This window comes from Neodiprion lecontei, chromosome 7 (genome assembly GCF_021901455.1).
Source record: "Neodiprion lecontei isolate iyNeoLeco1 chromosome 7, iyNeoLeco1.1, whole genome shotgun sequence".
In the NCBI taxonomy this organism is placed as follows: domain Eukaryota; kingdom Metazoa; phylum Arthropoda; class Insecta; order Hymenoptera; family Diprionidae; genus Neodiprion; species Neodiprion lecontei.
This window is the reverse complement of record NC_060266.1, coordinates 13,088,888-13,105,167: the sequence shown is the minus strand read 5'-3', so window position 1 is coordinate 13,105,167 and position 16,280 is coordinate 13,088,888. Positions and strand designations below refer to the sequence as shown.

General features: G+C 41.4%; 1 protein-coding gene across 2 annotated transcripts in view; it reads right to left on the bottom strand.

Annotated features, from left to right (window-relative positions):
• The window catches only part of LOC107217405 (regulating synaptic membrane exocytosis protein 1), a 1,749,170-nt gene that overhangs the window by 747,328 nt on the left and 985,562 nt on the right, over positions 1 to 16,280 (bottom strand). Inside the window, exon 9 of one of the 2 annotated variants that reach the window (XM_046745888.1) lies at positions 10,985 to 11,192. In XM_046745888.1, coding sequence (XP_046601844.1) covers positions 10,985 to 11,192 — 208 coding nt within the window. The remainder of the gene's footprint in view (positions 1 to 10,984; positions 11,193 to 16,280) is intronic. The other variant, XM_046745889.1, reaches the window with a different exon arrangement.

Here is a 16,280-nt window from a genome sequence, read left to right as displayed (position 1 = left end):
AGACTTAAAACGAGAAACACATATTTCGCAATTAAAGCTTTTTCACAACATTTTATTCACGCTTTTGATTTTGGCTTGATAATTAAACTCGCGGATCCATATTTATTTCCGTAACGTCGAAGAACGTTACAATAGGTGAGTCTGGACGGTTATGGAATACGCAGCGGAGGTATGGTTGTTGAGGAAGTGGACGAAGATCGAGGCGGTACAGGACAGATATTTGAAATGGTCGTTAGAAGTGGATTTGCGAGCACCGCGGTGTGATAGAGCTGGAACATTTGTCATGAAATGTAACAGTTCTATATCCTCTCGTAGGAACATGCCGGGGATCATTTAGGTGAGTGCGAAATTCATCGTGCAGCATAGCCCGCCTTGCGCGCTTGGCTTCCTTATCGGCAACAGTGCTCAAATTACGCGATTATATGCACTTTATATACACTGTCGCTGACCCCGGCGAGAAGCCGGGTAGCCAGTCTCAATACTGCTTCCGGGCGTAACGCACGCCTAATTGTGCTGATACATAAATTTAATATAGCGTTAACGCCTGCACTCACAATTGTTGTTATCCATTATAACGTAATCCTCTATTTTTGAATAAACGTATGAATCTATGTATTCGTTGCGTAATTTTCGCAAGACAAATTTGGCGATCCTGCCAGGATCCGGTTTAAGCTAACGAACGCGGCGCGCGTATCAAACGGCCGGATCATAGTGATGAACATTAGAAGTGAGTGCATAAGCCCAATAAATTCACGCGTGAACCTTCAGCTACGCGTTTATAAGTAATTATTACGAATTGCACCTAGCAAGGGATAGAGTGAAGGGCCGCCTTGCGTAGACAATCAAGAGCTGTGTGTAGACCGCTTGATAATCAGGGACTGAGTGTAGACGGCCTGATTCCACACTGGACAATTTCCATAGTGAACTTGTGTATTTATTAAAAAGGAAGCAAGAAGAAAATTCTGCACTCCTTAGATACAATAAACTTCGCGTTTAAACCATCGAAGTGAAGTGAAGTGAGAATAAGGACACTCAGACGCGAACTGCTCTTATATTCTTGCCCCCGGTGCCTGTCAGAGCCTCCAGGACATCGAAGCCTCGTACCGACAGCTACCACGATCTTCGAGAGTAATGTTTCACACCTCAATTTGGCTACTCCTAGCGTAAGTACAGGCATATTGTTACTTACTCGAGTCACTATAAACGTATCGAAGAAAAATCGTTAACAAAACTAAGAATTTGATGGACAAACTTGAATCATTCAAATAAATCAAGTCAAAGCTTGATTCAAGGTAAATTTAAAAAAATAAACTCACAATGGATGTGAACAGAAACAATGACCGGAGATCGGCAGTACCTCCTACTATTGTTGAGACTGCAGGAGATGAACAGTCCGTCACTTCTGAATCCCGATTTGACAAGAGATTTTGGGATTTGACAAACCAAATGACTCAGCTTGTGAATAAGCTACAAGAAGTCACCGAACGTAATGATTTAACTGCAATGGGCAGATATCGTCTTGGTCTAGAGCAATTGAACGAAGAGAGGTTAACTGCGCGTCAACTTGCTCACCGTGAAGCTTTGCCTATAGAAGAGGTTACCCGTTTTATTCAATGGAGAAATCAAGAACGCCGTAAACACGACTTCATTCGTCGCAATAATGTAGAAATAAGTCGAAACTCTGAGACAGTTCCGCGTCCCGAAGACACGCTTAAAAGCGTCATCAACAAAATGTTTCAGGAAATGCAACAATCGACTAACCAATTAATCAAAGAAAATCGTCTAGAGGAAGCTCTTACGAATAGTAATACCAATCGAGAAGCAATCAATAACTATTATCGCTTAACAACTGACGATGATCCGAATGGTTCTTATATTGTGAGACTGCCCGAAAACCATACCGGAGCGATACCGCAAATTCAAGTAGATACCGCGCGTCTCGTAGAATCGGAGGTGGAAGGTCCTACTCAGATAGCTCCTTCAACCGTAACGAACCCACCACGTTACTCGGCATTATACGGGCTCGCTCAAAACCGATTGCTGCCACCGACACGCGCATCAATGAGGTGGGATCCACAGCCAATTCAGACTCGGACCATCAAGGTATAAATACGATGCCTATACCGATCCCTCACCAAAATCGCTTATTAGAAAACGACCGATTCTCCACCGCGCGAGTCAATGTAAACCATGATATCTTGTCGGATACGGATTCGATACTGCGGTGCGTTCTCGAGGAAAGCCGACGTTTATCACGGATGCCGAATGTACAGCTAACACCGAGGCCGAGTCCACAGTGGGCTATTGGTCCGATGGATTACGAAATCCCACGAGATACTGGTAGCAATATCCGTGGCAACGTCCCGCGTCGTCGTCTAGAACAGCAAGAAGAGGACGAAGTTCGAAGAGCCTTGGAAATGTCTGCTGCTTTATCACATCGTCGTCCGGACACTGTGAGGTTCAGTGTGACCCAGTTGTTGAATGATCCAGAATCTTTATGCCAACAGCAGGGGATAATAAGGAACATTGAGGAACTCGCTCGAAGAAACCAAACGAGAACTCAACTACCGGCAACTATGCCACCCCGAGACGTGTTTCCCTCTCGGAATACTAGAGACCCAGGCCCGTATGCACGAACGAAAGCTTACTTGAACGATGTCAGCCTACGCCCCGATGCGGCCGGAAGATACCCCGGAGAACCAACTCGCGCAGCGGACGAGCCCCACGCGATCCAAGATTTTCTACCCGCGTTTCAAGCCATCAAGATGATTGATTGCAGACTAAAAGGTGAAGCAGGCCAATGTGTACACGCTTGGATCATGCAAGTAAAAGCCGCCGATATGGTAGTTATGCCGACCCAACGTTTCCCGTTTTTGAGCATGATAATCAGCTTGAAAACGGGAGGAGCTCTTTAGAAGACCATCAACCAGAGGAGACCTCGTACAATCCTAACTTCACTCGAAGTCATGAGATCAGCCGTCATTTTCGAGAAAAGTGCCGACACATAGGAAATGGAGCTTGGCAGAACAGGCCAAGAGGGGGACGCTGTGGACGCCCACAATTTCAAATTCAATCAGATCTATTTAGATCTTGTAGCTGCCTTCTCGAATCAACAACCACGAGCGAACATCGATCCTGATCTTCAAGACCTCGAAAATAGAGTGTGCCAGTACTATCTGCACGGACACAATCCGAGAATTTTCCATCAAGACGAAAACTGTTCGTACTTCAAGTTACTCGAAGCCCAGAAGGCCGCAAAAGAAGCCGAAGGCGAGAAATTAAATTTCCGAATGCAGCAGCAACAAATGCTGATGAACAGCAACGACACGGCCTCGAAACCCACGTTTTGGAACAAGTCACAAATTTACGGGCCAGGCAGCGCATCAGATACGCGAAGATTCCACGTACAACAAAGAACCTCGACGAACTCGCCAAGGTCAACTCGTCGACCACCAGCGTCTGTTCATCACCACGACGAAGCGGAACAAGATGAAGATGAAAAACTCCAGAGATGTGAATGCCACACCTGTAACACACATCGGACCGCCCATGAACAACAAGCAGTATGTCATAACTGCTGAAACAAAGGACACTACAGCTGGAACTGTTACGCTCCGCGTCGACCACGGAACGACCAACGCTCCAATACTAATGGCAATAAGCGAGACGCAAATTTTCAAAACGCCAGCCTCAAAGACAAACTGCCCAACGACCAAGTCAATTGCAAGTCGGCGGAACTCCAGTCAGAGGAAGAGGAAATAGAGGGACAGGAGGACGAACTAGAGGACGAGTGCCAACAGGGGCCCGCGTATGTTCAGTTTCACGGGGGCTACTACAGTGTGCTGTGATAAAATTTGGAGAAACAAAGCAAGCAGTAGCCCTTATGCTTATCCGATACCGATAAACGATGATTCACTCGACCACATGGGAAGGGCCAAGTTCTTTACTACTGTCGACATGGCCGCAGGCTTCCACCAGATCAACATGGCTGCTGACTCCAAGAAATATACTGCCTTCTCAATCCCCGACGGGCATTTTGAATACCAACGAATGCCTTTTGGATTACAAAACGCTCCTGCGACCTTCCAACGCATGATGAACGACGCACTAAGAGAATTAAATCAGTAGATTTGTTGCGTCGATATTGATGACATAATAATTTTTGGCGAAACGGAGAAAGAACACCATCGACATGTAAGAACCGTATTTCAGCGTTTAAGACAATGTAATCTGAAACTCCAACCAGAGAAGTGCGCCTTCATAAAAACTGAAGTGAGATACCTCGGATATGTCATCACTGACGAAGGAAGCAAACCAGATCCGGAGAAGACCAGAGCGATTCAACAATTACCCGTTCCAGTCAACGTTAAGACAATTCGATCCTTTCTTGGTTTGACGGAATATTACCAAAAGCTTATACAAAACTATTCGATGTTAGCAAAACCATTAGCAAGGTTAACAAGAAAGGACACCCCATGGGATTAGTCAGCAGTCTGCCAAGAAGCCTTCAAAACCCTGAAAAAAAAGTTGGTCACGCCACCGATACTAGTGAGATCAGACTCATCTAAACAATACGTTGTAACCACCGACGCGTCAAACGATGGAATTGGAGCCGTACTATCTCACGACGGCCACCCCATATACTTCTTATCTCGAACCTTGAATGATGCGGAAAAGAATTACAGCACGACAGAGAAGGAGATGCTTGCTGTTGTGTCGTCCGTCAAGAGCTAAGAGTATATTTGCTTAATACACCGGATAAACCCTTCATCATCCGCACCGATCATCGTGCACTCGTATGGCTGAAAAATTGCGTAGACCCCAGTAAACGCCTGTTGCGTTGGAGATTGAGGTTGGAGGAATACTCATTCCTGATAAAACATGTTTCGGGAAAAAGAAATGTAGTAGCGGATGAGTTGTCTAGAGTCTTTTGCACAAAGGAAGAAAGTTTTGGAAAACTCACCGAACTGAAAAAGGAACTATACGAAGTCACACCTATTGACAGGAATCCCAAGTGGGTCCACCATATTGCCGCATGCCACATTGACATCGAGAGATTGTTACTTACAACAGGCAGAACGAAATCTCACATCAAACTCGTTCCCGACCGTAATCGAAAAGGGGAGGACGGCAGATGGGTGAAGATCACCTTTGAAGAAAATGATGCCTCTGACAAGACCCTGATTATACCAAAAAATCAGACTGATAGACATGAGAAACTCAAAAACTATATTCACCCGAAAAGGTATGAAAAGATATACTTCTGGATTGACCCTAGAAAAATCACCGAAGAAGAAGCCAATTCGATCATCGAAGATCTTAAGAGGATAGGTCAGGATTCGGGTGCAAACATATCATTTTGCTTGACAGCAAAGGACGTGCCTAACAAACAGCAACAAAGAGAAATCATGGCCAGCACTCACGACGACATTAATGGACACTTCGGCCTAGCAAAAACGATCGACCGAGTGAAAGAAACGGCCGTATGGTCACGTATGGAGGATGATATCAATACCTTTATCCCGGCATGCCCCACGTGTCAGATGTATGAAAAAGAAAGGAAACAAATGAAATCACCAGCTTTTTTTTTTGAAACCTTCGCTGAAAAACCTAATGATCAAATTTCAACAGATATCGTCGGACCTCTGGTCGAATCTTGGAATAAACACCAATATATCCTCAGGATGCAGGATTCAATTACTAAATTTATTGAATGTGCCCCACTTACAAACAAAACCGCGACAGAAGTTATCAAAGCTCAATCAAAGTACTGGATAGGTAATTTCGGGTGCCCCAAAGTAATTCTGACGGACATGGGAAAGGAATTTTGTAACGAGCTGACCGATTCCTTTTTCGAACACCATAATATCAAACATATCACCACGACTGCATATCACCCGCAGTCGAACGGCTCTATAGAACGGATGCATAGTGTCTCAAAAGACTATATTCGAACTGCCTGCAAAGAGAGAGTACACACTTGGGACAAGGTTTTAACAGAAATGGCACGTGCCTATAACACTTCCGTTCATCAATCAACGGGTGAAACGCCTCACAACCTCATGTTTTTTCATGAAGCTAACAATCATGACGGTTTCCGCGAAAACCGATTGGAAACCGTGATTCATAAAAAAATGTTGTGGATACGAAAATGGGAGGAACGGTTCGAGAAAGCCATGGTCGGGCTTGCCAAATCCAGAGAGAAAAACCAAAAACAAGTGGACCAAGGAACACGACGACAAACTCCTTTATATCACGTGGGAGATAAAGTAATGATCAAGAACCATACACGACAGAACGACTTGGAGAGGATTTGGAATGGACCATTCATCGTCGTCGGGATCAACGAACAAAAAGGAAATATTACTTACAAGAAAACCACGGATGATTCCACAGCATCTCATTGGAAGACCCATCTGAATAATACTAAACCGTACTACGAATACGACACCGGACCAAGGGAAACCGATCCAATTCCTAGAATTGAATTGAAACGGGTTCAGGGTAACGATTGGATCTCCACGGAATAGAGTCTTAGTTTCTTTTGTTATAGATGTAGCAGTCTATCCCCAGCCTACTCCGATGTCTCCGTTATCAATGGGACATTACTCCAGGAGGAAGTGGGCGAAGTACACATGTATCAGAAAAGATGGATGGTATTCCAATCCATTGACGCAAGTGGGTTCACCAAACCATTACTCGACATCCACAACAAACTCGGAGGCCTCCAGACGATACGGGATACCTATCTGGACCACTGGAATCCTGGTCAGCGATCCCTCGCCTGGTCCGCCCTGGACGCTTTAGATTTAGAATTTGCCCGTGCCTCGTCACACAAGACTATTTTGGAAGTCGTTTTAGTCTTGGGTGCACCTATTCTTTGAATGACGCGCTGCCCCTGTTAATTAAGTGAATCTTAACCCCACGGAACCAAAACAAGTACTCCGAAAGCGCGCGCGTCGAGCGATGTTACTTACGAAGCATCACCCGAAGTTGAGACAGTATTTGGAAAACATGTCCTTCTGACGGGTCTGGCTAATGAAATGTATCCCCCAAGGAAATCTTATCTCTCGCCGAACATCAGACCGAAAAGAGAAATGTTTAACTTTTTGGGAATAATTTAAAAATCAATTCATGGAGCTGCTGACGCGGACGATTTGCAAATAATTAATGGGAATCTAGCCTCATTAAAAAATGTAATGGACACTCTAAATCTTGTGGTCACAAAGTCCTTTCACATCAATCAAGTCCAAATTAACATCTTGAATACAAATTAGCTCAAACTCAAACACTCTTTGGAAACTGTATGGGGACAGTTAGAATCATTTAAAATAAAAGGTAACGAAGCGCTTGCTTATCAGAAATACATGGAAGCTATAACTCTAAGTTTATTCGAAATTAAGGAACTGCAACGACTTATCGATTTGGTAATGACTGCAATCCAATTAGGAAGGCATGGTATCATCGATAATACCCTTTTTACTCCAAAGGAGCTTTTATGACAGCTCTTCAAGCTTTCAACGTCAATGGCAAAAAGACACCAATACCTATTAAGAAGGAGAATAACAAAAAGTTTATTGAAATAAGTGATTTAACTATAACCACAAATAAAGGCAAACTTATCTATATACTGACAGTGCCTTACTTAGAAAAGGAACCTTGGGTAACAATTCAGAATACCCTGGTACCCGTAAGAATGAATCATACTTATGTAACGCTCAACCCAACATATGTTTTGAAATTAGTACGTAAGAATTTTATAAGAGAAGTCACATTTTCTCAACTGAAACAGATGACCGATTATTTTATTGCCGATTACCGTGATGTGGGACATCGCAACGATACTATAGAACTTTGTGAGAAAATAACCGATCCCAATACACGAGAATGCATCCTAAGTCGTTTTTTCCTCACAGATATTGCTTATATAAGAACGCAGGGATCACAAATAATCTTACCTTCGAAGCCAATTGAGGTAACCATAACATGCTCTTCGATGCAGACTTTCATTATTCAAATCATCAAGCCATCCCTGATAACCACGAATCAGAGCTGTGAACTTCAACCTTTGACTATGCGAGTCAAATTAACATATGACGTAGAACATATGACTTTTCAATTAACAGAAATAGACGCAGATACCATTTCCCCGCTAAACAAATTTGTAACAAGCCGGGAAATTGTATTACATCACGTGATTATCTTGGATGCCCTCAAGGATCAATGACATGCCATTTTAGACCTTGAGAGTGTCCTCGCGTATAACAAAGCGACCTTTCGGGTCAAGAATACATGGGCTAACTTCAAAGGTATAGGGATCCCATCAATAGCTGCCATTTCTGGAACGATGTCCGTCTTGTCGATTTCACTCTTGCTGTTGAAATTTAATATACCCACCTATATTTCAGCGCCCACCGGATATTGTTGCCAAAGGAATCCCTCTGCTTTAGAAGTAGTAGAACGAAAGAAATTAAAACGCAAGATTGAGGAACAGGATAAACGTAACGAAAGAGTCCTACGAGAAATCAGAAGCCGCAGAGACGGGCCTATGTCTTCGTCAGGGGATATGATAGAGTTGGAACATTTGTCATGAAACGTAACAGTTCTATATCCTCTCGTCGGAACATGCCGGGGATCATTTAAATGAGTGCGAAATTCATCGTGCAGCATAGCCCGCCTTGCGCGCTTGGCTTCCTTATCGGCAGCAGTGCTCAAATTACGCGATTATATGCACTTTATATACACTGGCGCTGAGCCTGGCGAGAGGCCGGGTAGCCAGTCTCAATACTGCTTCCCGGCGTAACGCACGCCTAGTTCTGCTTATATATAAATTTAATATAGCGTTAACGCCTGCACTTACAATTTTTGTTATCCATTATAACGTAATTCTCTATTTTTGAATAAACGTATGAATATACAGGGTGTCCCTAAATTGCCTCCCACGGACTAGCCAGCAAGATACCTCGTTAAAATCCAACCGAGAATTTCTTTTCCGGAAGCTCGTCCGACGCATAGTTTTTGAATTATAAGCGATAGCGCTAGGCCAATCAGAGTGCACCATTTCATCTAGGTTTGCCGCCACGGAAATTGCTGTTTTGTTCGTCTGGGTAAATTATTATTATTCGTTTACGAATTAAATATCGGCACCTCCCCTCTCTCGCTGCTGTACCCCTTTTCGGGCGCTGACCTCGGTATTGTTGCCGCGGCACACGCTGCCGGCCGCACATCCATGGGCGCACACTTGTGTGTGTGTAAACAGAAGCGCATCCTCAAGCATAAGGGGTACAGCAGCGAAAGAGGGGAGGTGCCGATATTTAATTCGTAAACGAATAATAATAATTCACCCAGACGAACAAAACAGCAATTTCCGTGGCGGCCAATCTAGATAAAATGGTGCACTCTGATTGGTCTAGCGCTATCGCTTATAATTCAAAAACTATGCGTCGGACGAGCTTCCGGAAAAAAAAATTCTCGGTTGGATTCTAACGAGGTACCATGCTGGCTAGTCCGTGGGAGGCAATTTAGGGACACCCTGTATATATGCGTTGCGTAATTTTCGCATGACAGCGGTGTGTAGTGAGGGAGGTGTTAGAGAGGGAGAAGCTAGAAATGAAAGTAAAAATTGAAGATTATTATAAACAATTAATTTTCAAATATGATTTTCATAATCGTAACCGCGCTGTAAGATTCCAAAAAAAAAAAATACAATCGCATACCTTAATCAATTTTCTAGAAGATAGGTGAGTTTCAAATTAGATAATCAATGGAGAATATTTTTTAAATAATAATAATTGAGCCGAGGCACGTGCGCGCGCCGACAATCTCGTTATCCGGCGCGCGGCGTGGATCAATCTTATATAAAGCACACATAAAATGTGAATAGTGTTTATTGAAAACCAAAATATTTCATCACCCGTAATAAGAGTTGTTCACCTCCTTATATGTTAGTATTCCTTATGATTGGTTGATATCGTCAAAAAGTAATAAGAAAGTAACAAATTTTGCCGTAGGGTACACCTTGATGGTGTGAAATATCGGTAAGTTACAATATGGCTGATGCAGCTTTGATCAATGCTACGCCACAAAACCATTACGCTGAACTAGTGGGGGTAATAAATTTAGTATTGTGGTTATAAATTAGTAATCAAAAAGTAAGAAAATCTCATATTCAGTTTCTTTTAGTGTGTTGATTTGGCCGGTGCAGCTACCACGACGTGACTAACTGTATGTCAGACCTTGACCTGGTCATTGGGATTCAAGTTAGAGAGTTGTCTTACAAATATCGCCAGCATTTACGTGGCGCTAGCAATTTTCCGCGCCGCGCCGCCACGCTACTACTATGGCTGGTTAGGGCCGGTGAGGGATGTTGCCGCAAGAGGGGTGGGCGGCGGGGGCATGCCAGTGCCGCATAATGCAATCTAAATGGAGCAGTCATAAGCGGACACAGTTCTCTACAAGAATTCATACGAGTGCCAGGGACCTACCCTTGATCATGCGCGGTATGAAATGACTGCCTTTCATTGGAAAAGTGTTACAGCGAGACATCAAATGCGCACCTTAAACTAATGTGGGCTGATCACGTAGCTGCTAGCAGGAAAGATTGCTAAGAGGCTAGGTGCACGAGGCTCGCATGGACATCGCCATGTCAAGAACCATGTTGCAGGCGTGAGGTAGCTGGGTTCTTTTTGGATATTGAATTTTAATGTGGCCTTTTTTTATCAATTACGATTTCCATGCTTATGCCATTTGGCATTACTGTGGCATGTGGGCTAGCCATTTGGAATATTACATATGGACATGATAATTTGATGGAATGAACCACTATACGACAATCATCTGATATTAGTAAAAGTATCGATGTTCGGCAAACCAAATAATTTCTTCGGAGATTAAGATAAGGGCATGGATTTGAAATATGTGTGTAACTCAAAATTTTGGTGTACTTATTTTACAAGATAAATTAACATCATCACAAACTTCTTACAGCTGTGAGCCTCTTCGTCGACTACGTCGATCATCGTCAAGGACGAGGGCTGGTGCTTGAGACGCTGTGACTTCGGACGTCAGCGCCGTGTCCAGGTTTATTACTTTCTCTTCATCCGCCTCCATGTCGTACGGTAGAACCGACTTGACCGCACGGAATGATGGTCGTCGTGAGGGCACTGATCTTTCTTCAGGTTCCCGCGCACCTGCTGTCAAAGTTTTAAAAGCACGTTTAGTAAGAGAAGGGCATTTCATAGATAACAAAAAATGTTTCAAAATTTTGCTTTTATCCGACATCGTTCAACTTTCAACTTCCTGGAAAGTATCACCTTCTTATTAAATTTTCGCAACAAAGTTTATAACTAGGTATTACGCTGAACGGTATTAATGGTGAATTTCAAGACATACGAATATTTGAGAAATAAATACTGTTATTGGATTTTTTTTACTCTTATTGAATTATTCAGTGACTTCATTTTCTGTTTTCACTTTTTATCGCCTATGATAACATAAGAAGAGTATTTGTTTCGGTCAAGACTCCCTTTTTATAATTTCAACAAATCTTCACATTATCTAACCTCTAGAGTTTTAAAAACAGGTTCTAAGAGAAATGTAAGTCTAGATATTGGTCTGTCGATTTGTCCAACGAACTCCTGCGATGATGTGGAAACAGCGCAATGAAAAAATCTGTCACTTTCAGGATTTTACAACCACAAATGTGTATGAAAAATTGTCATGTACTGTTCGACTTAAACTCACGGTTCTATCGAACATAAATCGAATTTGAATCTTTGACCGACAATCCTGTTTTTAAAAAATGTCATGAATTTGTTATTTTTTTTTTAACATCTTTTCATACTCTTTTTATTCAGTTGCCAAGTTATGTTAGTTTCAGATTTTTCATCAAGCCGTTTTCAAGATTATCGCGAAACTTTTTCGGACCGATTGATAGACCCTTTTTATGGTAGTAAAAAGTAACGCTAAAAAAAATGTTTTCCGACGTGTTTCTCTCAGACCAACGTGAAGTCCGTTTTTCGCTCTACTAGTCGTTTGGTAGGCCGTAACTTCGAAACGATCATTTTGAGAGTGAAGTTCTGTTGGATTTTCTTTTGCCTTATTCACCTATCTGGCAGATTTTTTTTTTTTCTTTTCATTGCGAAGGGAGCTATCGTAAAATCTTTTTATTTTTTAATAAACCAGTACTTGAGCAATTCATAGCTCCCTTTTGAAGCAGTTACACCAGAGAAGCTAGCTTTGACTTAGTTATGCTGTAAACTTCTGGACAATACTAGAAAATAACTATTTACTCTATTCGAGATTTACACCTGGAAGTGAGGTACACATGGACCTTGATTTAACGATTAGTCGCGGGATCGGCTCTACATGACATCTTATCAAATCGAGGTTGCATACGCGCCGCCTATGCTGTATTAAGGTACCGGCTGCATGTGTAACGGTCAGCTGGACGGTCTACCCAAAAGCCACCAGCTGAGCCGTACATATAAGCGGTACGACGACTAACAATTAATAATTAACTCGAAAGCAGTGACGACACACATACAGAGTCAGCAGGCATAGCCATGCTCGCAGCACACAGACGAGGAATTGTCAGACTGACCACAGCGGCGCGATATGGCGGACGAACCACAAGGAGTGTAAATAGAGGTGCGCAGGAGACCTAAGATGTGAAGTTGGCAACCCGCGGAACGGTAAGGTATTTATTTTTTGTTTTCATCGATTGTAGTCGGTGTGTACCGTCTTGTACCATCTCAAATTTCGTTTGTACCTGAAGGGGGAAAAAATATGGGGGAAGAAAAATTGGTCCGCAACTCATGTTAAAATATAGAATTTGCGTTGATGCCATTGTGAAGAGAATCGTCTGCACTCGTTTTTACCAATGTTATTTTGAGAAAAAAATTTTTTTTTTTGATTTTTTATTCTTGTTTTTACTAATATATATCGAAGGGTATATCATTTGTACCTGCTTGTACCACTGAGATATCGTTTGTACCCGCTTGTACGAACAAGTAATCATTTGTACTAGCTTGTACCGACGATTATATCGTTTGTACGTGCTTGTATCACCGATAAATTCTTTGTACCCATTTGTATCGACGAGTAATCGTTTGTACTAGCTTATACCAACGATGATATAGATTGTACCTGTTTGTAACAGCGATAAATAGTTTTTGCATGTTTGTACCAACGAGTAATCGTTTGTACTAGTAGTCTACTCAACAGGCACCTTTCTTTTCGTGAATATTTCGTAAACTGTTGCATATGTAGCAAATGTAAAAAGAGATTCTTAAAGAGGAGGAAATTTCCAACAAAAAGTCCCCGAAACTCTACCACCAATATTTATAATTTCAATCTAGATATGAAGATAGGGCTGAAAACGGATGACGTGACGACCGTGCTCTTGGCACGATTCGCTGATATTCACAAGAAGATTTTTTTAACCCATTAAATATGAATATCAAGGAACAAAAAAGTTCATGTACCATTTAGAAACACAAATGAACGATAATCTGTAGAAAAAAAAAATTTGCATTTTTTCGATTAATTATGCTCTTGTTAATCAAGTCATTTTCACAACTTGTAAATCAACACAAAAACCTCTTTCGGTTCAAAACTAAAAATGCGAAAATTTTTACAACTTCGGGAATCCATTCTTCAAAGGGTTTAAAAGAAATTCCGTGTTATAAACAATCTATTATAAACAACTGAACATCCGTGCTATATTTTTTTTCGAGAATAAAAAAAAAAATCAAAACAACCATTCTGACTTTTTGATGAAAATATTTTTTTCCTATTTACCACATAATTTCAAATATTCTCATGTCTACGAAGTTGCCATTTTTTTGGGTTATTTATCACTCACAATCGTTTTTATACACTATTAAGTAGTAAATGAAGTAAGCTTTGAGTCGAAGCTTCAACTTGATTATTTATTGACTTATTTTCATTTATTTATAAAAAAATATGCAAACATTTCTTTCCGACTTTCAAATCAAAATGCTTATAACCTATTGCAAATACGGCAATGACATCCGCGTTTATTTATTTGAAAAGATTGTCAACATTTTTTTCCACCTTTGAAATTGAAATATCTCAGAAACTATTGAAAATACAAGGACATCGGCATTTATTTATAAAGAAGCATGGAAAAATTTTTGTAACAAAAGATACAATTCAATGGATAGGAACTGAAATCAAAAGGTTACTGCTGGTAGCGCTATTTGATTTTTTAACATATTCATTCCTTAAATTCTTGATTAAAACATGAAAAATCTAAATTAAAAAAGTTTATAAACGGAGATCTCTTTCAAACCCTCTAAAGAATGAATTCCAGACGTTTGAACAATTTTCAGGTTTTTAGTGTGAAAATTATAGGGGTTTTAATGTTGATCCACTAATTGTAAGAATGACTTGATTAACAAGAGCATGATTAATTGAAAAATTGTAAAAGAATTTTTTTTTCCACATATCATTGTTCATTCATGTATCTTAAATGGTACCTGAACTTTTGGTTCCTTAATATTCATACTAGCTGTAAAACTCTCGCTCGCTATGGCTTGCCCGGGGTCGGATGCCTAGTGTACCTGGATTTTGTGCTCGTGCGTTCGCTGCACTTGCTTACTCGTTATCAGTGTTTTACCAGATGTTATGAGATCAATGAGATACCTCACGCCATCACTGCTCACTGCACTGAGCACGAACTACGGAACACTCGTCCTGGAGGTCGAAATTCACCATGTAAAGGACTTGAAACGCAGGAACTACGGAGCGCTGGTCCTGGAGGTCGAAATTCACCAGGTGAAGGAAGTTATATTGAGGATATGAATGTTGCGTGTACAATTGATTTATTTTCAAAGATATAGAGAGTGTAACGAGAAGACGAGAGGGAGAAATAGGGGAGAGAGATGAATATAATGTTGTCTGAATGAGTGAAGACTTGAGAGTTAGTATATGGGGAGAAGCATGCGAAGGACTGGCTGGCTGCAGTGCAGGGGCAGAGGGAGCATTCTGCTGACGCGTTATGGAAACTGAGACAGTGAAGTGATAAGAAATGAATACAGGGTATAAGGTAGAAGTAGTAGTGTGGGAAAAGAATCTAAGGTCTGGAGGACGTAACATGTGCAATAGTTTTCGAGATATTCGCGAAAAACTAAATCTTTTTTTTTCCCAAAATTATTTATGTTTTGCATTTTGTTGTTCCCCATCTTGAATTTTCTTGTGAAGTTCGAACACGCGATTTCGAATCGAATGACGGTTCAACCATATGCTTAGGAGAATTGTAACGGAAAATCGTAAAAAACGGTGCTTGTTGACTAGACCACTAGTACAAACGATTATTCGTTGGTACAAACAGGTACAAACGATTCCTCGATGGTACAAACTGTTTAGAGAGATGGCAAAAAGATATGGATCATCGACATAGTATCCGCGAGCTAGTGATTGAGGACGAGTGTAAATGAAACGAAATAATGTTGAGATGGAGAGGGATAATGATTAATAATAGCCGAGATTTTGATTGTTATTGATGCAGCGATACAGACCGTATCGCAAGAGAACGTTACACAGACTGATGGCTTACAGAGCGAGAGAACACATAGATTACACACATACATGATTTCGAGAGAGTAGACAATACATGAGATACAGCTGATAGGTTTTGAGTCGCGACACGGGCGAACGGCGAGATTTGACGCAGAGACGGCAAGTAAACATTGCACGCAAGTGTGGGTCCATGCGTGAGGACGGTTTTGAGTGTCGCGAGACACACATTTAACTAATTCGATACCTTGCAGTAACATACAGGTACAGGTATTTTTAAGAGAATCGTAACGGAAAATCGTAAAAAACAGTGCTTGTTGACTAGACTATCGTACCAGAGTGCCGCACGAATTGGGGTATATTCAGGGTAGCTCGGCCCTGTTCGGCCTCGCTTAGCGGGTTTGGGGTTCATTGCGACGTGCATATGAGTCAATCCACGTCAAACCGAACGAAATCGGCCAAAAATTTTCATCGATCTTTTCGGTTGTTGTGAATTTTTTCTTAAGAATTCTATCGGTGAAATAAATTCATCAAACAATTTTAATTTCTTTGACCTTCAATATTTCAAAAGTTTTTCCAGGTTAAAAATTGCTCAAAATGCCAAAAACCGCCACGCGCTCTCCTTCAACTCTTCATATCTCAAGTTCTATTTGTCTGACTAACTCGTTCATGGGTTCATTCGAAACAGCTGGAATTGGGCTTCCATTTTATGCTACTATAAATCTTATAATAACAACAAT